This window comes from Lissotriton vulgaris, chromosome 11 (assembly GCF_964263255.1).
Source record: "Lissotriton vulgaris chromosome 11, aLisVul1.2, whole genome shotgun sequence".
In the NCBI taxonomy this organism is placed as follows: domain Eukaryota; kingdom Metazoa; phylum Chordata; class Amphibia; order Caudata; family Salamandridae; genus Lissotriton; species Lissotriton vulgaris.
The window spans coordinates 170,955,166-170,978,493 of NC_141699.1; the positions used below are offsets into that span (position 1 = coordinate 170,955,166).

The 23,328-nt window shown below is 46.4% G+C and overlaps 1 protein-coding gene across 8 annotated transcripts in view; it reads left to right on the top strand.

The window, feature by feature from the left end:
* Window positions 1-23,328, top strand: part of ACAD10 (acyl-CoA dehydrogenase family member 10) — a 627,389-nt gene that overhangs the window by 545,815 nt on the left and 58,246 nt on the right. For all 8 annotated transcript variants that reach the window (XM_086943061.1, XM_086943062.1, XM_086943065.1 and 5 more), the window contains one exon: window positions 255-345. In XM_086943061.1, the coding sequence (XP_086799187.1) occupies window positions 255-345 (91 nt within the window). The remainder of the gene's footprint in view (window positions 1-254; window positions 346-23,328) is intronic.

Below are 23,328 nucleotides of genomic sequence, written 5' to 3' on the forward strand. Positions count from 1 at the left end.
TGTGTGAATTCCACTTTATACCAATGACCACGTTCATCTGGAGTTATGAACACTTGTTTTGCCCTGATAAACCCTGAACTCACCCATCTATACATAAAACTCTATTTTATTTGCATAAAGAAGTGTTTAAAACTTGCCTGAATGAACATGTTGCAGCATTACAAAATAAATAAGTTAATACATTTTTCTGCTGACAATATGGTTTTTGTATAATTTGACATATGCATTTAAACCAGGAACACTTTTAAACCTAGGTTGCTTCGTCAGATGCCACCAACATTGAATCCTCAATCAGAGAAGATGGGGACTTCTTCATTCTGAACGGTCGTAAATGGTGGTCATCAGGTAATTTACGTCTCTTTGTGCACCATGGTAATGCCTTTTTGATTCATGCATCTCCCAACATGCCCAATAAATAGACAACTCACTCAGATCTGAGTGTTATCTTGCAGTATGTTTTCGGCATATGCTATGCCTAACCCTTTATCTTAGCCCTTGTTACGGAATGCGTCCGTTACCTACAAGTGCAACACTGGGTCACCCACCCTGACGTTCATCTGGGGGAACAATGTCTTCTTACACCCTTTGAAAAATTACTCTGAATGAAATATGGAGATAGGAGCATTATCACCGAGTTGTATGTTTTCCTGTTGTAATACGAATTGAGGCGATCCCCGACTTACAAAGAATGGGGGAAAATGTACTACAGGGCACACCATTCATTGACGTAACACAGCAAGCATAGAAATAGCCACTAGAATAGCTACTTACTGGTATTTGACACCCGCCAGACTCGCAATGGGAACCTGGCCATAACTCACACGATATGGGTACACAATCCTAATGGACATCAACACACTTTGAAATGCAGCTTTCCCATTTCCCGATCTACATAGTCCTAGGGCTCCCCAACTATTTGACCTTTACTTTTAACTTTAGGAGGTGCTGGTACATTACACTATCACTTATAGCGGTGCTCCAGGCGATCCTTTCACACTGGGGCACGATGAAGCTCTTAATCGTACAACCTGGCTACACAGGAAATGGTGCATTATTTTGGGTATGCAGTGACTGACAGTGCCGAAGACGCACACTCTAGATGTATACTGAGAGCTGTGGGAACTCTATATAACGTTACTCTCAGCAGCGATTAACAAACTGACATACCTTAAATACTTTCACCTGTTGAGACTAACTGCTACAAATAGCGGTACTCAGAGGGGGGGGACAGGAGTCAACAGGAAGGGACTTGAGACCCAGGTTGGGTTAATGTAACCCGAGTCGCTCATTCAGAAGAGAGTATGAGAGGGGAAGGAAAGGGGAGTTAGATGGGATAATGTTTTGGCTGCTGTTGGTTCTTTCACTTATGCGACTACTGTGGCCTGGGCATCCCCGTGGGATGAAGTCTTTAATTGCACTCTGTTTGATTGTTGCTTTGAAACAATAAAACCGATTCGAATCATAAAATATTGCCTTAGCGTAACTGTACATCTGGTAGCCATCTTCCTGGTCAGTGCTAATGCTCACAGCTTGCAGAGTGCTGAAAGCTTACATTTCTGTATCAGTTTGGAGGTCGTTGTGTAGTGTAGTTCCTATATTCCCAATATGCTCTGCGCTTTGGAATAATATATCCTATAGATGTGACGTAGGACTTATGTCTACTATGTCTCTATCGAATATATTAAACTTAATTGTGAGAGCCAGCTAGCTCAGAGGTCACTAGAAACTTTCTCGAATTCACAAGAAGGGATTAGTTTGTGACAACCGCATAAACATGACAACCTTGTTTCCCCAAGATAAAACTGATCTTCAGAGTCGTGGAAACAATAGATATATATTTTACTCAGTCATTCGTGCATGCTTTGTTTCATCAGAGGTGCAGAGAAAATAGAGAGACGGGCGTTTTCAATAAAAAGTATTTATTGAACAGCCTTCTTTCTCATGCAGAAGAAATTAACTGCTACAATCGTAATACTGGCTGTAAAGTATAATGCGTACAGCAGGAAGAGTATTATAAAATAATACTGTAAAAGCATGGTATGGTTTCTAAGCCATAAAATACATACATAAATAAATAAAGACTAAAAGTTCTCAACTGGTGCTTCTAACATACGCCTACTCCGATGTACCTAGCCTAAGTCTAGTACGAGGGAAGAAGTAAGTGTGGTGTAGCATAAGTTTAGTATTCTTTTGTCAAGAATCTATCCAAGATTTCTCCTAGGGTCTAATCAGCTCCGTACCTTGGTTTAGAATGAAGGAGGTCTGGTATCTCTCTGTCTCAGGACTCGATTTCCCAACACCCCGCAAGGGGAGCTTGAAAACACTGGAGCTGGATTTCTCGGCAGGAGAAAAGACATTGTCTCTCTCAGTGCGTCTGCTGGAGGGTCGGCTTCCTTCGACACTTGTAGTAGCAAGATGCGTCGGGCAAGTAGATAGTCGAACTGCTCCAAACCACCGTGTGTTTGCTTGGGCTGGTGTGGGCATATTTATGCCTTAAAGGTGCAGAGTTTGACGTAAAGGTGGACATAACGTCAGCAAAGAGTCTACGTTCTTAGAAAACTCCATGAGTTCTTGGACAAATCAATATTCAAGCAAGGGGAAATCCCTAACTGCTGAAGCCGAGTTTTCCAAGAAATCGTTGTGGATTTTCGGAACTAGTGGAAGTAGCCATGCCATATTTGGACTGCATGAGCTATGTCTGAATATGGTTATGATTTCTATGCCTATATAAGGACATGGTGATTTATACATATATAAGTGCATGAATCGGGAAAATTACACTAGGGTCCTAAAATGCTATACAACAGTTGTACACTCTCCAATATGATAATTCGGATCAAGCACCTGTGTAACGTATTTATTTCAGTCTCATCACCAAATCCATTGGTGGTCTATGTATGAAAACCTAAATGTGTGTCTTGGGTCTGCTTGGATTGTTATATGTTTATGGGGTTCTTAGGGCTCCCCTTGTCGCCTGACTCTGTGATTCACAATTTAATATAATTTTTTATTTATAAACACCTGCATGTGCACCGATTTTTCTTTGACATCTCAAACTAGACTTGTTTGCAACAAGCTGACGTCTTGCTCAGTTCTATCACTGTGCCCGTAAGGGAAAGGTAAATAAACTTCCTCGAAAACCTTTGCCAGTTTTAAAAACACTTAGCTTGGTTGATGAGCCATTTCCTGTAGTGGTGAGACAGCTTCTATTTTTAACCAACTGGTTTACATTTGTGGGATTCCCAGGTGTGGCCAAACATAACAGTAGATCGTTTGTTCTTAAAATGATAAGAGACTGATGTTCCCTACCACATACTTGCCTTCTTCCATCATGGCTGTTCCTAAAGTCATCTGCTTGCCAGCCTCAGCATGCCTTCCTACAGCTAAAGACGCAGACCGTGATTGCTCTATAGTGTAGTGCAGAGTGTACGTTGATCCTGCTGAACATACTTGTGGAAGTCAAAAGATCAGAGGTCATTGTATTATTGTGGATTTGAATGGAATGATTGTTTTTATATGAAACAACAAATATTCGAGACTCACTTTGACTTACTTAAACCCCTAAATTTGCAATGTGGATTTGGTGGTGGACCTACAGTATCTGAGGTTTATAGACAAAGCCTGCCATTATTAATTCGGCCTTACTTTTGCTACCTTAATATTAAGCCCTGTTGAGGTGGCACTTTTTACATGCCTCAAGAGTTCTGCCACTACATGTTTATTTAAAGTCGATGGCCGGTCGCTATGCAAGGAAAGCAAGAGAATGGTGACCCACCTTCTCATGTAAAGGTGGTGTATTAATGATTTGTCTTAATAATGGGTCAAACAAAATACACGCCAGTGTCCAGCATCTGAGTGACAAAAACTGGCTTCCAGGAGGTAACCAAATAGGTGGCTTCAAGATGCACTAGATGTTCTTGCTTCCTATAATGCTACAATGTCTCATGCTTTTCAGCCAATCGGTGTGGCTCCTTCGGTTCTCTTTTGCCAGAGATGTTGAAAGTATTACCCACAGTCCATGCCCATGAGTATGTGACAGAAACTTCAGAGGCAACCTTTAATGATTCATTGATAAAAATCCAATGCATGGATTTTATTTTTTCACTCCTGTTTCCCAGGTGGCAATGATGACAAATTCTTTGCTGTTCAGACGGACATACACCTGAACTCGATCCAGCTTTCCTGAGGCTTCATCAAAACGTTTACTATCATCACCTTGTTTTACACAAGCCAGCAAAGGTGGCTCCCTCCCTTCAACTCTGGAGGTTGGTGGTGAGACTGTCCTGCTAATAGAGTTCCATTAGGATGGGAGTGATGTGATCATATTTCTTCAGGCCCTGGATGCAGTCCATAGGGGTGCTGGGGCGTTGCCTCACTAATGCTACATGGCTCCATTCATGCACGCCTAAATTTGTGCAACTTCTTCCTATGGCAGTTAATAATAACTCTGAGTCTCGTGCAACGGTCACGTGATGCGCAGAAATGCATGCACTGGACACTCCTGAGACTGTGAGGCAATCCGACGGTGTTGAAGGCTGAAGGGGCGTGGCAGTACTTGAGTGACTGGCAGACGCAGACTCACTGTAACTAACAGCGCAGCAGTGGTGCGCATGTTCGGTTTTGGTTAAGTCATTTTTACGACCAGCCCCGAACATGCGCACTGGCTCCTACTACTACTCTTCCCATTAGGAGAGCACGGGACCCAAGGGTTTCTTCATGCATCTGCCCCCTGTCTCCTAATGGGCGGGGAGTAGCCCTGCTCTAGCCAATCCTGGCGCTGCTAAAATGCTGCGTCTGGATTGGCTGAGAGGGGTTGCCATCCACTCCGAAGACGTTAAAAGCAGGCGCCAACGCGGGAGTTAGGACCCCGGCCCAGGAGCAGCAGAGGCGGCGTAGTCCCGGTAAGTTGTCTTTTATTAATATACTTATACTTTATTTTTAAACCGTCCCCCTGCCTCTCCCCGCGAAATCCTCGTGGGTATTACGACTCCGCGCCGCGACTGGTAACTCACTGATTTCTACCATTCCTTCATATACAACATGCACACATAGCATGTGTGTATGTTGTAAATGGACACATGGTAGAAAAGAAACGCAGTGCATTTTATGATTTCACTTACTAAGTAAATGAAATCATGAAATGCGAGGTATTTTGTTTCCAAGATGCCTCCACAGAAATAACTCCAATTTCGTGCATCACTGTCAGCTGTGCACCTGTTGACTAGAGTTTACTATGCACGTTAGATAGCGGGTCCCGTGTCACAAAGCCAGTAACAAAAACAAGCATTTACAATGCAATGGTTTTGCCTTTGTTAAAGTTAGAGCTATTGGCATTGCTCTTGACATTATTTTTATTTATGTTTTTTTTAACATAAATAAATGGCATTGTCATTTACAATGCCACTAGCTTTATCTCTCGCAAATGACACACACAAACACACACAGAGCCCCCCCCACACACACAGCCACACAGAGCCCCCCACACACACAGCCACACAGAGCCCCCCACACACACAGCCACACAAAGCCCCCCACACACACAGCCACACAGAGCCCTCCACAGACTCACACAGAGCCTTCCACAGACACCCACACAGCACAAGCAGGCAACAGGGGCACACGGAGGCACAAGCAGGCAACAGGGGCACAAGCAGGCAACAGGGGCACGAAAACGGAGGCACAAGCAGGCAACAGGGGACGAAAACGGAGGCACAAGCAGGCAACAGGGGCACACGGAGGCACAAGCAGGCGACAGGGGCACGAAAACGGAGGCACAAGCAGGCGACAGGGGCACACGGAGGCACAAGCAGGCAACAGGGGCACACGGAGGCACAAGCAGGCAACAGGGGCACACAGAGGCACAAGCAGGCAACAGGGGAACACGGAGGCACAAGCAGGCAACAGGGGCACACGGAGGCACAAGCAGGCAACAGGGGCACACGGAGGCACAAGCAGGCAACAGGGTCACGAAAACAAGCACAAGCAGGCAAAAGGGTCACAAGCAGGGATTGTAATTTAGACGGAGCTGAAGTGGAGAACGGTCAGTAGGGAAGTAGTGCGGCTGGTGCAGTGGGACCAGGCCGAAAGGTGAGAGGGGTATGTCTGCACCCCAGTTTGGACAGTTTCCACTACCTATCAGGGATTGGTGGGAGGGGGGCGTACTTCTTGCTTGCTTTAGGGCTGTTACTTCGGGGACGCAGTGCACGCTCATGCCTGCTGCCACTGGGACACGACAACAGGCAGGGAGAGGACAGGCTGGGAGAGGGCAGGGAAGGGACAGGCTGGGAGAGGGCAGGGAGGGGACAGGCTGGGAGAGGGCAGGCTGGGAGAGGGCAGGCTGGAAGTGGACAAGCTGGGAGGGGACAGGCTGGGAAAGGTCATGGAGGGGAGAGGCTGGAAGAGGGCGGGCTGGGAGAGGGCGGGCTGGGAGAGGGCGGGCTGGGAGAGGGCGGGCTGGGAGAGGGCGGGCTGGGAGAGGGCGGGCTGGGAGAGGGCGGGCTGGGAGAGGGCAGGCTGGGAGAGGGCAGGCTGGGAGAGGGCAGGCTGGGAGAGGGCAGGCTGGGAGAGGACAGGCTGGGAGAGGGCAGGCTGGGAAGCAGAGAGGGTCTTACCTGAGAAGTCTGCCAGCGCGGAGCTCTCCGGGGCGCAGAGCAGCAGCAGGGCCCAGCAGAGCAGGGCGGGGGGCGGTAGGGGCTCGCAGAGGTGTGCTAACACGCAGAGTGTGGGCGGCAGCAAGACCGGTTCACTCCCCCCTGGTCACTGGTGGACTTTAGAGTGACATGAGGGCCACCGTTTCCACTCGCTATTTAATGTACAGGACTCGCTCCGGTGCCTGGGATGTCCCGCTGGCATAAAGCGCAGGAATCGTATCATAGTGGTCTTTGCATATGCCTGTTTTACGCACCTGCAGAGAGTAAAATGGATTGATTTAACCCGATATTTCTCTCAGTTTCCAGACAGTTCAGCTTTGAAACCGTGAGCAATGCTTGCCTCTTTCTGTCTCAAGCCATTCTGTCTCAAAATAATGCACTAACTCCGAGAACTTTCAGGTTAAATGGATTCATTGTATGCCCTGAATGGGCATAAAAGGCGCGCAGCCTTGTGCCCTAGTACCCAGAGTTTAGGGACCTGTGGTGGAGGCGGACAGGGCCGGTCTCCATCTTTCAGGAGTTGCTGCTGATTCAACGGTGAAGCCCGGCTCGGCTCCTTAGGTGAATTATACCCAGGGGCTCCCCTCACCGCCCCTCAGCAGTGCTGAGCCAAGGGGTCACCTGGTCCCTTATTCTCAGTGAACTCCTGTGACATTAAAAACGAGGCCGCTGCTCTGATTGGAGACCGCTTCAGCCGTCGCTGGTTTGTTTTAAGACGTTGCAAGTGTGAGCAAATCAGTGCTACAACAGCCGTAAAGTTCCCCAGAATGTTATTTTCTACCCGGGCTCAGCACAGGAATGAAAATGAATGTGCTTGATTGGATCGTACACCGCGTCAGCTGCTGAACACCTCAGGATTGTACGCCAGCCATATCCCACTGGGGGACGCTTTGTGACCTATGCAGTCAGGGGCAGTCAGTCGTCTCTACTCTTGTACTCATGCGCCACCACCCGCAGGGCTCAGCTGCCACAGGTCGCGCTGGGATGAGGAATCCTTTCTCTGAGTTCCTCCTCTTGTGTCGCCAAGCCTTGGTGTGCGCTGCTCGCCCGGTCACCTGTGCCACTGGTTAGAAGACATCAGGTGTCTCTTTGTTTCATTCGCTTTGAACTCGCTCGTGTTTCTGGCGCAGGTTCTTGGCCCGCACAGCTTGTTCCGTCTCTCATCGACACCGGAGACAGGGCAGCAAATCTGCAAAGCGGAGCTTTGGCGTCCATCAATGATGGAGGCCCGGTCCGCTGGTGGCAAACCGGTAGAGGAAGAAGTGGGGCAAGGATAGGATGCTCAGTGTCCCGGCTCCACGCAGGTTGATTTTCACCGGTGATCCTCAGCAGAAGCAGATCGTTTCTTCACATAGACAACTGCAAACGAATAACACCACCCACAGTACCTAACTCGGAAAGTAAATCATGGCTGCCACGGCTGTCATCAGGAAACACACGTCATTATTGGATGCGTTTTGCTGTCGCGTGCAACACTTTAACTGCCCCGTAACGGAAGCAGGTTAAACGTTGCAGGCAGCCGCAGTTTCGAACCCGCCCGGGGAGCGGCGCAGCGAAGACTGATCCACCTCCATTATTGCAGCAACCACTGCCTTTTACCACCCCTCCCCACCCTGCGCAAATACTGCATAGTGGATCTGTGGGATCTTTTTAATTAAAACAATATTTTGCATACAAACAGGCTGAACAGATGGCACAAAGGTTAGACGCAAACATAATAGGCTAATAAAAATACAAAAATGTGCAAATTAACATGGCTAGCTCTATAAAAAGGGAGTAGAAACTTCAGGATTCTAAAAGGTGGTTTTAACCCCCAAACCCCTATTCATATTTACATGTGGTGCAAACGAACAAATCTAGTATTGACCCTTGCCTTCCCCACCAATCCAACCCATCTCTCATCAGCCACATCCTTGAGAAGACTATAGTTGATAGATTGTACAGTGCACCAAGACCACAGACAAACAATTAAATAAGTCTTGCTGACATTGTTCGACTAGCTTGGTCAAGAATTATCTGTTTTGAATCTAAAATCTTGGCCGATTAAAGCATTTTTAAAAGGGGGCATCTGCTGTAGAAAAATTGGAAAACGTATCAGCAAAAACAAGGTTTGAAAGACCCGTTGAAGCGGACCAAAACAGCAATTTCCAGGTACCAATAATCTTGCAACATACTTCAAACAAAATGCACAATCTGCATCAAGTATTACTGACGACAAATACTAAATTTCCAAAACTGATCTGCTGCAATAGTAAAAGTCTGCTCAGTCATGTAACGCTTTGAAAGGGCTGTGCAAAGCTCAAAGTCCCATTCCAGTGTAAATAAAGTCCAAGCGAAAGCGCAGAGGTTACAGTCTTTCTTCTTCCTTCACTTTCTTATCCAGAGCCTCCACAACAACGCAGAGTTCCACGGTCTTATCCAACTTCAAGTAAGTTTCTTTACGGATCGTGTGAATGCCAAGCCAGCTGGGCACCAGTTCAGCGAGGAGGCGAAGGTGTTTCTCCATCTCCATTTCTGCGTCATTGAGGAGCGATAGCTGCCGATCACTGTGTTGCAGGAGACCTCCATGGTCAGAGCTGACTTCTTCTCAGACACAGACGTTTCGCAATATCCGGGCCATTTCTGGAAGCCTGGACATCACAGCGAGGCGCTCTTCTTGCTGAGGGTTCCGGGTCATTAAGGCCTGAATCTTCTGAGCTTCCTTTGCTCGGATCCTCTCCAGGAGGGACTCTGGAACTCCCTTCAAGGCCACAGGAACGCTGGCGACGGGGCCCGGTTTCACTGGGTTCGCTTCTTTCGTCTCTGCCACGTTAGATTCCACAGTCCGCAAGGCCAGATTTGCGAGAGCTTTTTCCATCTTGGGTGTCATCATGCCACTAGCCAAGTTCAGCACGTCTTGCGCTGTCATCAACGTATTGACCTGTGGAGGCAGCGGGAGCTCAGCAGCAGGAATATCTGGTTCAGTATCTACATTAAAGCGAGGGTGCCAGCGGGTGATGCTGTCATCAGGCACTACCAAGCGAGAATCCAAAGACTCCAGGAAAGCCCTGTGATGTCTCTTTACTATGTTCAGAATGTTGTCTCCAAAGATGCGGCGCCGCTCCAGAAGGCAAGATGCAGAGAGCTGAGGCCGTCCATCAGTCTTGTCATTAGACACCAAGGGCTCAAGCGTGAGCTGATAGTCGGACAATGGAGGGATACACGATGTTCCGAAAGAGAACCCGGGGGAAGCGGTGACCAATGGACCCGGCCCCGGAAAGTCTCTCAACAAGGTGGCCCCCTGAGCCTCGCAAGGCTCTCAATACCAAACTGCCCCCAGAGCCCTCTCAGGCTCTAAACAACAATGGGTGCGAGATCGCACTACGGGGGGAGGGGCGGACACCGACAATGTGTCCCGACGCCCCTCTCCCCTTGCAGGCACTCACCGGGTCCGGCGGCTGCTGGAGGAGAGCTCCCGCTCCTCGGGACACTCCGGGGCCGCGGAGGGACGTTCTCTTTCCCCGGGGCTCCTCCTGTGCTCGGGAGCCTCGGGACGGTCGGTGCAGGCTGCTTCCTCTTTCCGGCTCTCTCCTCCTCCTCCTGCGATGACGCGGAAGGGGGCTCGGCCCTCTGGGCCAATCCCAGCGCGGCCCGGGCTTGAAGGCGGGCGCTGCTTCCTCCTTTCACTCGGGGCCGCGGCGGTGAATACACGGAGCAATGCCGGGTGGGCACCGGCCTTAAATCTAAATATTAAGCGAGGTGGGCACTCGCTCGGGGTACCACAACAGCGGCAAGGTCCCTGGCAGGGTGGGCACCTGCCAGCGGACAAAATACTCGAAAATCGGCCAAATAAGTAGGCAGGTGCCGGCAATGCCGGACCAGATTCAGGGGCGTTCCCGGCTTTTGGCTGACGTAGCGTTACGTAGCCAAAAGCCAAAAATTCTCGGGAACGCCCCCGAATCTGGTCCGGCATTGACGGACAGGCCAGTCTTCCAATGGCTAGCCTCCATTTATGGAGCTAGCCAATAGAAGACGGGGCGGATTCCAAGCCCCATATACTATTCTCAATAGTTTTTTTCTAGCGAATGCTTACTTCGTAAGCATTGGCTAGTCAAAACCTAAAAACCGTAAGGCATAAGTTCACGTTCTGTAAACCACCCTATGTTCGCAGGGGAAGATTTGCAAAGCCCTGTTTTTTTCCAGCCAGAAAATGAGTTTACAAATAAAAAAAGTCAAACGAAAGCCTAGCTATGGGAATGTTTTATTGTAGTTTTGTTCGTGACGAACCCACGTCAATGGCGCGTCAAAGTGCTGTACAGACATTAGGATAGCAGAATAAAAAGAACATAGAAGTTTGTGTGCCTATTAACACATCTATTTAACTAGGCCCTCTCAAAATCTGCCGCTCGTTTCCTTGTTTGGTAGTCGGTTATCAAGTATGTAAAATGTGAGGACATGAGTATGGGAGGTGCCAGTGCCCGGGTATGGTCCAGTGTAAAAGGGGTGCCTGTGTGCGAAAGGATTGACTTGCAAACAATGAATGTTAAAAAAGTCGAGGGAATGCATTTTAGCGATTTAGTTCCTCTCTTATTTTATATGTTTACTTAGTCTTGCATTCCCCATGAGTTAGCTCTATTTTATAATGTTGTTGTTTATCTGTATTTTTTTTCTGTGCATACATTGAGACTTGAGCCATGCTAGGTGTTTGAGGGGCTTTGATTGAGCTCACAGGCGCTAAGGCTAAAGCCAAACAAAGTGCCTGTCAGTGGGTTGGCCTCTCTGCAGAGCACACAGAACAATGTTTGTGTATTCCATTTGCAACTGAAATTCTGTGGAAATGTGTGTGAAGTGGGTACACTGATGTCAAAATATTTGCAAGGTAAAAGTAAGAGAAAGTAAGGTGCTTATATTTGAGGGAGTGCAGTGCATGTTGGGAGCGGGCAAGTGACAGATGTGAGGAAGGGCATTTGGGAAAGAGTGAAAAGAGGATGCTGAAGAGGAAAGAGAGGGGGTTGAAGATCTGCAGATGGACAAGATATGCAGAGAAAAAGAGGATACATATCTAACATAAAGCACACATAATTGAAGGCCAAAACTCCTTCCACAGGGCTCAATGCTATTTAATTCACAGACTCACTATTTCATAAGTTCAGAATCTAAACATTTTCATTGTTAATTATTTATAAGAAATCATTGTTGTTACTCATTTATCATAAACAGCTAACACCCAGTGACAAAGTCAATCATACTGACAGGCTTTAGTCGTATGTCAGTTGCTGTGCCATTTATATCAGAGAGAACCAAAATACTGGTCTGATGGCACACTATGGGAATCACAGAAATGTATTTGGCATGTTCCTTTATAGGGAGCACCCACTTTTTTCATCTCACTTAAAGACCTGTTTGCTCATATTTCTATATGACTGGTAACAGCCAGCAGCTGTGGGTGCTTCCCGAAGTCTGGTTAGAGTATATTTTTGCAAAGTTAATGCTGCATGCAGTGCAAGACACTGGGCAAGCATACATTTTAAATGACTGAAGTTGTCATGCAGAACAATTTACATATTACAGTAACTGTTGAACAAATTAATGCAAGAAGATACAGGGCAGTTTTTAATGTGTTTAATATTTCAAGACTATAGGTTCCAACTGCATAATAAGCCTTGCTTTATCGCTGCATTCATTTGCTTTAAAATGCACCATTTGCCAATCTTTTTAGGTTTCTCCTGTCGAAAGCTGCGCAAGCAGCGTTTCGCGCAGGCGAAAACTTTTGTGAAGAGTATGGTGCCTTTGTCACGCCTCTCACTTCCATTGGCTAGCTCCATAAATGGAAGCTAGCCATTGGAATTGAGATCGGTCTGTCATGGTTCGAGGCAACTCGTGGGCGTTCCTGAGATTTTTTCTCATCCAGCCCCTTTTAGGACGTCAGTGCGGCGGGGTTTATTTTTTTGGCCGTCCATGTTTGTTCTGGTCATTCCGCGGCCGACCGCGGCCGGAGGAAGTCCAGGTCCAGGTGAGTGCTTTGATCGTTCCCGTCCCCCCCTCCCGCTGTCCGTGCCTTTCCCGCCCCCCTCCCGCTGTCCGTGCCTTTCCCGCTCGTCTTTTACTCGTCTCTTGTATCCCGTCTTATGTCGTCTCCCCTTTGTGTGTCTTGTTGCTATGTTTGTGCGTGTATCCTGTCTCGTCTATCCCGTCTCATGTGCCCCAGGTCAAAGTGCAGCACAAAAGAGAAACTGCTGCGCGCCCTAGAAGGATGCACCCCCCTCCCGCTGTCCGTGAGCCCGCCCCCCTTCCCGCTGTCCGTGTGCCCGGATAAGACCCAGCGTCCGTGTGCCCGGATAAGACCCTTCGTGTACTGTAATAAACTCTCTGAGACATGTGAGACTTGTGTGTAATCTTCTGTTATTCCGCGCCATTAAGGGAGGGGGGGGGGGGGGAGTAGTCGACCTGCATTTTACAAATAAACGCTGTTGTCGGAAGAGTTCACTTCGCACCTCTTGGGGTACGGGGCGAGTGGGCATCCCTAGTTCGGGTCCACAAAGGCTTGCGGCAGCCCCAAGGGGGGCAACATTCGCACAGGAAGTTAGTACGGTCACCTGGACTCCTAGTGGTACCGTCCTGTTCACTGCTGCCTGCCTCCTCGCCGTTTTCCGTGGAGGAGAGTGGATTGGGTATCATAATATTGCATCAGAGACTGAGAGCAGCAGCATGGGTGCAGCGGGTGCAGTGGCACCGGTCCAGAGCTTTGAGGGGTCCGCCGCACCCTATGTAAGGCTGTCCTTTTCTACCTACCCGCGGGTGTGATGGCCCAATTCTTTTTTTTTAAGTTCAAAAGTTTTTTATTAGGAGCTTCAGAGATATACAGCTGAGCAAATGTTAATAACAGAATAAAGAGTACATACATCAAGAGGTAAATAAAGTAGTAACAAAAATTGGCGTAAAGGGCATGCACATGAGTCGTGTCAGAGATTTTACAGTAAATTAAATAAACATAAGTTATACATACGATAAACAAACAAGTATCCAAAGGAGAGTTGCATCCAATGTTACATGACGGTATGCATACAAAGTCCTAGAGTGATAATGTTACCACCACAGTAAAACAGATACAACATAAGTTATACATTACGTGAAACATACATGTACACATAGGAGAGTTGTATCTAATATCCCATGACGGTAGGCGTACAAAGTCATAGAGTGATAACGCTACCACCCCAGCAGGCAAGTTAGGAAGGTGAAAATACGGAATGGGCGCGAGGTTACCAAGCTTCAAGGAGGCTTGTGAAGGTCAAAGTGATGGTCTAGTGAGGTCCAGAGTTTCCTGAGTGGCGGATGCCATGGGGTTGTGGCGAGGGCTATATTGTCAGCCCCTCTTAAGTTGGTGACCCAATTCAGCCAATGGGGGAAAGAAGCTTTGTTTGTGCTTTTCCAATTATTAAGTATGATTTTAACCGCAGCCGTCCGCAATAGGTCGAGTAGGGCTTTGTCATTATCATTGAGTGAGACAGCTTTGGCAAATCCTAGGACGAGCGTTGAGAATTCCCTTGGGAGGGTGATAATGAGGACTTTTGATATAAAATCAAAGATTCTGTCCCAATAGGAGGATACGCACGGGCATCTGAAAATTAAGTGTTCAAGGTCCCCTCCCTCACCAGTGCAGTTCCAGCCCGTTTCATCGACCTTGATTTTGTGCAGAAACAGCCTCCTAGGTGTCCAGAAGGCCTTATGAAGTAGCCAGAACTTGGTTTGTGAGAGTGTAGGGCTTATTTTGTGGCGAGTGGTGGACTCCCAAGTTCTGGCCCAGTCTGCCTCTGAGGTAGGTGTGGATGAGAAAGAGTCCCAATAGCGTTGGAGTGGCTAGGTTAGGGAGGACGATTGTGGGCGAATAAGTTTATATATTCTAGAGACTTGGTGGTCCAGTTTAAGTGAGGTGAGCAAGCCGGGGAGGGAGGGGGTGACGTCCTTCAGGTTTGCTTTTGCTAGTGCTACTTTAATGTGTAAGAAGTTATAGAATTCTATGTGGTGTAGGAGGAATCTATTCTGTAGTTCACTAAAGGTGAGTGGTAACAAGTTTTCGGTGAGTTGGTGGGGGAATAGTATACCTCTTTCTATCCAAGAAGAATAATTTAGAGTTTTCCCTTTGTATGTTAAGGCGGCATTGTGCCAGAGCGACTCCCAGTTTGAGTGCCGGAATTGATGTGGTAGGTGTTTACTAACTTGGAGAAGAGCCATTTTGGTGTTTTTGAAGATAGGGCCCGAGCCTAAGTTGGGACGGAGTTTAATGGTGAGTAGGGCACAGGGGTTGAGACCTTTTAATATTGACCTTTCCACAGAGAGCCACACAGGGGTATATTCAGTCTGTGAAATTAGCCAGTACGATCCTTGTTTTGCTAAAAAGGCAATTTGATATATTTTGAAGTCCGCCAAGTTGACCCCCTAATTTTTTGTCTAAACGTAGTTTCTTTAAACTAATTCTGGCTTTCTTGCCCTGCCATAGAAAGGACGAGATCAGTTTATCTAATTTACTCTGAAACTCTTTGGAAAGCATGAGTGGAAGCATTGTGATGAGGTAGTTGACCAAGGAGGATATCATCATTTTCATGGTTTCTATACGACCCCACCAAGTAATGAATCGGGGGGACCAACCGTCAAGCAGTCGTTTGATTTTGGCCAGGGTTGTGTTTTCATTATGTTTAAGGGTACTTAGAAGGTCATCGGTAAACTCGATCACCAAATATTTAATTACGTTAGTTTGCCAAGTTAGGCCAGAGTCGCCCAGCACTTCTCTAGAGGTGTGGACATTTAGGGGTTTTACTTCGGATTTATCTCTATTTAATTTGTAGCCGAATAGGGAGGAGTATTTGTCAATTGAGGACATAAGCCCAGCGATGGAGTTAGTAGGGTCTTCCGTTGTGATTAGGATGTCGTCAGCATACGCTGCTAACTTAACTCGTGTGTCACCGAAGGAGAAACCTGCAATGTCACTATTATTTTTGATGTCTGTAAGGAGGGGTTCAGGGGCTAGAAGAAAAAGAGCTGGGGAGAGAGGGCAGGCTTGTCTGGTTCCCTGGTGCAGACGGAATGGGTCGGATAGGGTGCCGTTTATAGCTATCCTGGCAGATGGGGCAGAGTATAGGGCCATCACCATCTTGGTAAAGGAGTCGCCAAGGTTGAAGGAGTGCATGCAATGCCGTAGGAAGGACCACGAGACCTTGTCAAAGGCCTTTTCCGCGTCCAAGGTTATCGCTACCGTTGGGGAGGAAGAGGTCTTTGCTTTTTCTAGAAGGTGGCACAACAGTCTCGTGTTGTCATTTGACATCCGGTGTTTTAGGAAGCCAACCTGCGAGGGGCTAATCAGTTTGTGGAGGATGGAGTTTATTCTGGTCGCCAATATTTTTGCATACATTTTGCAATCAAGGTTTATCAAAGAAATGGGGCGGTAGTTTTTAGTGAGGAGGGGGTCTTTCCCTTCTTTGGGTATTACTATGATCGTTGCTTCGCTCATCGATGGGGAAACACTGCCGCTGGACGCTGTAGAGTTATAAAGATTGAAGAGCGGAGGGCTAAGTTGATCTGTAAAGGCCTTATAGAAGGACGCTGTGAAGCCGTCCGGTCCGGGGGCCTTATTATTCTTTAGAGTATTGATTGCTGCTCTGATTTCTGCGCTAGTGACTGGGGAACCTAGGTGAGTCATGTCTGTTTCTGAGAGTTTGGGGAGGTGGAGTGAATCGAGGTAGTCAGTGCAGGCTGATTCATCTAGTGGTTTGTCGTTTTTGTGTAGGTCCTCGTAAAATGCTTTGAATGTGTCAAGGATATTAGATTGTTTAGTGTGTGTGTTGTTTCTAGAATCTTTAATGGACGATATGGTGGACAGTTTCTGTTTATGCTTGAGATAGGAGGCCAGCAGTTTCCCTGCTTTGTTGCCCTCGCAGAGTTTTAGGGCCTTGAAGCGATTGATCCACACACCCCGCTCGTTTGCTGGTGATGGTGTTGTATTCGTACTTTTTTTTGGTTAGTGTTTCTAGTAATTTAGTGTCTAAAGGGTTGGACTTATGTTGGGATTCTAGTGTACCAATCTGTTGTTCCAAAGATTCTAGCTCTTTATTTAGCATCTTGTTTGCCTTGGCTCTGATGTTGATGATGACCCCACGGATCGTGGCTTTCAGAGCATCCCACAAGGTGTAGTGTTGTGGGTGTCATTTATGGTTAGGTATTCCTCAATGGCATTAGCTATTAATAATTTGTTTGTGGAATCTGATAGTGTTTCATCATTGAAGCGCCATCTCTTGGGTGGGAGAATAGATTTAGATTTAGAGCCAGCCAGCTTGGTGCGAATACAGGCGTGGTCAGAGACCAATTTAGGGGCTATTTCTGTTTCCTCTATTAGATGTGTGAAGGGGCTTGAGATCAAGATGAAGTTGATGCGTGAATAAGATTTGTGTGGTGCGGAGTAAAAAGTGTAGTCCCTACTGTCTGGGTTTTGGAGGCGCCAGGAATCTTTCAGACTATATCTATCACAGAGGCGAAGGAGGGCGTCATGCGAACGGGATGGGTGGAAGGAACATTTAGATTGTCTATGGAGAATCGGGTCAAGGGGGAGATTAAAGTCGCCTCCCACTATCATCAGGTCTTCTGAAGGGATGGGTTCTAATGAGCGGGAGACCGAGTCCCAGAATTCCGGGTTGTCAGCATTTGGGCCATAGATATTTACTACATAAATGGGTCGTCCCCCCTTAGTAGGTGTGTAACGGATAGTCTACCTACTTCGTCGTGAGAGTGCGAGACTAGTGTTAGGTTAGCTTTTTTCGCTAATAAGGTGATTATCCCTCCCTTTTTATGAGTTGCTGGTGAGTTCAATATGTGTGACGCTCAATGGATGTTCAGAAAGCGTAGGTCATCTTCAGATAATTTGGTTTCTTGGAGTAATATAATGTCCCCCTTAGATTTGGTGAGATACTCAAACTTTCCTCCTTTTTACCGGATGATTGAGGCCCTTAACATTAAGAGAGATTATCGTGAGATCATCTACTAATGATTTTGCATTAACCATTGGAGATGGGTATCATCGCTGAGAAGCTGCGTGGTAATCTAAAGATATCAGTGAGTATTGCCGTGAGCTGGTCACCATGCGGGTCATTGTGTGGAGATACATTGGACTGCAACGAGATACATGTGTCATATGTGTAGTAAATGAACATAAACAAAATACAGTGCATAACAGAAATAAAGACTAAGAATCTTAACTCTTTTAGCTCCATTTTCTCCCTCCCCTGTCCCCACCACCCTCCATCCCCCCCTCTCCCTCCCTCCCCTCCCCCCAAATACGTACATAGGGAGTGCGACGGCAGCACCGTGCAAGGCGGAGTCAGGGGTACACAGTTGGTAGCTAGTAAATTCCCTAGACATTAAGAATAGTATGGTAGTAAGGAACCCGAAACTCGTTTTACACTTCAAGCTGCTTTTGCGGCTGAAGAAGTCCTATTAACTATAACGGTAAACATTGGTCGAGGCGTGAGAACGTAAGCATTTCACGCTAAGGCGAAATGAGTTAACAATAGCATTAGCAAATACCAGTATTGACGAGCATTAGTGAATAACAATAGTGTGACATTATATTGAAGCACGAGGCCTGCTTGCATTAAAGTTGTAGATACCTGCAACCGCAGAGTAGCAAACTGTATAAGAAACAAAGGCACAACTGTTACGAACAGTAAACTCACTATACAGGAGAGTGAACATTGAGATGAAGGGCTTCAGTGTTGAAGCGGCCGTTGTCCGATTACAGAGCATGACGCTAGAATCCTAACTGCAAACGGTGTGATGAACTAAGCGGAGGATGAGCTCACGTTTTCCTTTTGTTCGAGAGGCCGGACGCTAGGTCCATTTCTTGTTCGCGGCGATCTTCAAGTAGATCAGCAAGGGCTCTGGGGTCCGTGAAGAATTTTGGATGGCCATTGACTACAATCCTGAATTTCGCCGGACCGGCAAAGGAGAATGTAATATTTTTGGATCTGAGTTTGTCTCTGAGTTCCAGGAAACCTTTACGGATCGCCACCGTGTCTTTTGAGAAGTCTTGCGTGAAGATGATTCTATGACCTTCCCATGTGATGGAGTGGTTTCTCCTTGTGAATTGAAGGATCATCTCAACGTGCTGAAATCTGAGTGCTTTGCAGATCAATGGTCTGTGGCCTTTGGAGTTCCTGGAAGCAAAGGTGGGGATCCTGTGTGCCCTGTCCAATTCAAGGCCATGTGGAAATTCTAAGTTGGTGATCATGGGAATCCATGATTCAAGGAAGGCCACGCAGTAATCTGCATCTTTTTCGGAATTCTCTGGAACGCCAAAGATTCTGATGTTACCTCTTCTGTTCCTATCTTCCAACTCCGCATTATGGCGTTTAAGTTCGTCCGTGGTTTTTTCTAGACGTTGGATCTTGGAAGCTGATTGTCTCGCCAGGTCCTACACGTCGCTAATACGTTGTTCGGCCGCACCCAAACTTGTGTTTATTGCATTTATATCGGCTCTGATCGCAGTGAGTTCTAGTTGCATAGAGTCGGTATTGGATTTGGTAGATTTTGAGAGATCGTGTAGGTCTGCCAGTTTTCTGAGAATCATATCCATAGTGGCTGCCATATCCGATTTGGTTTTAATGGGTGAGTCCAAGAGTGAGTCCGATTTCACCTTTTTGGTGTTGTTTCTGTCCTCCCTGTTCGCCATTGCTGCGTGATGTGTGTTAGCTTCTACAGGGATCTGGATGGGCCTTGTAGAACCTGTAGGAAGACACTGTGGGCTGTCGAGGCTGGATACCACGAAAGTAGGACCGGCTGCAGAACGTCTGTTGTGCTTTGGGTCTCGTAAGTGGTTGGGGTCCAGGATCTAAGGGTGGAAGGACAGTGGCTACAGTCTTATGGCAGCGCAGAGAGCACGCAGAGAGGTAGGTAAGCGCTGTAACTGAGCGCTACTTCAGTAGACGGACTTCGCTCCTCACTTAGGCTAGGACTGTGTTTCTCCGACCAAGATGAGACGCTCGGTAGTGAGGCAGGTCTTGATGGTCACTTGGGAGGCAGCACCGGGCACAGGGCACGAGCAGTCGCTTCTAAGGTTGGTATGGCAGGGTGGAGCCGCACAGATGATTAAGAAACCCACTGGGATGGTGAAGTTGGGCTTTAAATATGCATAAAAGCTCACCGTGTGACCAGGCAGTGTATTTTCGCGGGGATCGCCGCCGCCATTTTGGGGTCAGGCACGTCAAGCCGGTTGGCAGCTGTCGAGTCGTCTATTTGGCATCATCCTTCACAAGTGACACTTAGGGGTCGATTTACGATGTTTGTGGCACTTCCTCAGCATGTGGTGGTCGTCTGTTGGTGGTAGGAGCGTTGATTTAGCTCACGGGGTCAGGTGTTGCAGCCACGACCGGGCGCCGCCATTTTGAGCACAGCCCGGGTCGGAGAGCGCACGGCCGACAAAGTTCAGAAAGGACCGAAATTGACGGCTGCAGGCGGATTTCAGCCCACCGGAGGGTTCAGCATGGTTCTCAATGTAGGCTCCTTGGTTCCTGCTCCTCTTGCACCTCATCACGTCGGGCTAGTCATACGCATTGCCCTTTTTAGATTCTTTATGTACCCTCAAGAAAAGCGTATGACTAGCCCGACGTGATGAGGTACAATAGGAGCAGGGAGGCCGATGAACATTTGTAAGAGCTGGTGAATTGATAAAGACCGCTTCTACAAACCATAGAGGGATACATCACAAACATTGACAAATCCAGTCACGCGCAGTCCTCAAGGCTGAATCCCTACTTTTAAGGATAACTTCGAAATCTCCAAAATTCGGTGGCTCCCCTTGCCCTGTTTACAAGAAATCACTCAAAAATTTGAGGTATCCGTGTCGGAAGACGTTATCAATAATCCTTCAAGAAAAGATACACCTGAATAGAGGTGGCCTGAAGGTGTATGAAAAGCCCCTCGAATTGAAAACAGAGGAACAGATTTCTAAATTTAAGGGAATCTTTTTAACTAATAAGAACATTGTTCTGATGAAGGTGTCATTACAAAAACCGAAACGCTGTGTCGACAACTTGTTTTTAACTGTCTCTTGACAAACTTGTTTTACTGTCTTTTTATTAATTGTATTTGTGACTGATGTGTATTGATACTTTTTTTAAAAAGTTCATAGTGTGGAACTGTAATTTGTAACTTAATACCTCATACTATATGAAATAAATTGTACAAACTTCATAAGATCCTTTCGTCCATTTGCATATTTGCAATCTAAAATGTGGTTTGCTTTTGTAAGGGTTTCTTGAGTTATGATGATATACAAACGAAAGTCCATTGTGTGGTACTAATAGGGATTTGTTCCTTTTTTTTGTCTATCACTCCTCGTCCCTAAATCGGAACTGTGAGGAGACCTCCCTTTTTTCTTTAAAATGTAAATGACAATGCCATTTATTTATCTGTTTTCAAAACCAACACATAAATACAAATTTTGTCATTTACAATGCCAATAGCTCTAACTTTTCCAAAGGCGAAACCATTGCATTGTAAATGCTTGTTTTAATTTCCTTCTCTGGAGAGGGACTCTCCCTAGACCCCAGGTTTGTCCATTGAACTTGTTCACATCACTAACTAGTGTTTTCTACTGGAAAGGGCAGAGCCAAAGCAGTCTTGCTTAGTACCCTAGCCCTCTTCAGAAGTCCGATTTGCTTAGCAACCCAGAAATTGCCTGAAATAATGTATGAGTTTTCTTTTATGAATGCCTAGAAGAACTGAGTTTCTAGCCCATTTATCACTGAAATAGTGTTGAAAATTGCACCAAAAAGATGCCAATTTTTAAAAATTTTCTTCACGGGAAGAGAACCCCTCTGAACCCTCCATATTGCCGTTGGGCTCGCTCGCATATGTTGATTTGTTCTGCATATGCCTCACCAGTTTCAAATTCCACAAGCTGCCACTGCCTGGATGAGTGATACTTGTGGATGTTATTTGGCAGCTAACCCTATTTATTGAAAGTATCAGAGCTCAACTTTTTAAGGTTGAGTCACTATGCAACTTCAACAATCCTCATACATGGTCCTACCAGGAGCTGTTGGACTAGTTATAAAGCTCTTGCATTGAGAATAGTTTCACTTCGGTTATGGTACCACTTTGATGGCATGTAAGTCTCAACTCTTCTCTCTCCATTTGGGCACTACTTACCATTGTACTTCCAAATGGTTACTACGGTCTCAATTTCGGAAGGCTGTGTTGTGTTCCTTCAAAATTTCTGCTCAGTAACACATGTATCAATTATTTATGACCACTGCCAACTTACACGGAAATGTTCAAAAATGGAAAGCTAGTTTTTAAGAACAGCCATCTTGTCTTTAAGAAAAGAAATCAGACTGCGCCCCCTAAAAAATAATTCTTTATTTAAATGTAATAAAACATATGTTTGTTTGCTGAGCCTTGCAGCACATCATCCCTCTGACTGTATCCAATCAGAATGAGTCGCATTTTGCGATCTACCTAATGAAAATTAGCTAGGTAGGTGGGATTGCGACCCATCCAAATCTGAATTTTACCAACTGACCTATTACTACATAAATCAGTTCGCAAAGTGCGACCATTTTCTTGCAACCAGTGTAACAATACATCTGGTCCACTGTGACTAATCTAGTGGGATAATGGTCAGACACGTGTGAAACTAAATCTCTAGAAACCATCCAACATAAAGTGTATGCACCAGTGCTTAATTTGGGAAAAAGTAAGTGCCGGGCCCTCGTCAGGTGGCCACGACAGCTTGCACCGGGCTTTTGCTCCTGTTAGCGCAGCCTATGACAGAACCAACACAGCTGCTAACCATGAAACTCTACAAGTTTGCCAATTCAGAATATTCCAGGCCCAAAAGCTGTAGGAATGCTTAGAAGGCAGGTAATACCCCTTTTAATGTATATTGAATTAATAACCAACTGTTTTTGTGCTAGTCTCTACATTAGATAAACAGCACCACTGTGTGGCAGACTGTCCTAGCGCGGTGTTGACAGTTAAGTGCTGGTGCCGAGCACCGGAAACCATCTGCTCAAATTAAGTACTGGTATGCGCCATGTTGTTGTCTCATAGAAGCAATTTTCTCAACTTTATAACTGGTATTTTCACTAATTCTAGTAGAATTCGGGCTAATCCATTTACAGAGGACACTGAAAAGCAATTGAGATGGAGAGCCAATGTGAACATCATGTCCAACAGAATGACTTTTCAAACCCCATTAATCCATTGAAGACCCACTCACAGTGCAATGTTGCAGAGCTTTGATGTGCTATTGACAGGAATGTGTAACTGACCATCAAGAGAAGCATATGACATTAGTCAGTCCTCATTTTTATCTTCCAGCCAATGAAACAAAGAGGAAGTAAAGCATTTTGGGCTTGATGATCAAATTCCTGGCGGTTAAGAGTAGTCTGTGCCATCGAGTGTTGATATTAGAATCTGGTTGGCCGGTGTTCATTGACCCAAGCACCTGCTGTTGCATTGTTTTTTGAGGGAAATGTTCCTGTAATGCTTCATCTGCTATGCTGTTTGCCATTAGATGCTTTCAGAAAAAGGGATGGATTCAAGTGTGCTGTATTGTTGTCAGACTTATTGCCAGTGCAGCTAGGACATGGAACAGGAGTTGGAGGTCAGTCCTAGTTATTTTGGAAAAGTCATGTTCGAAGTCTTT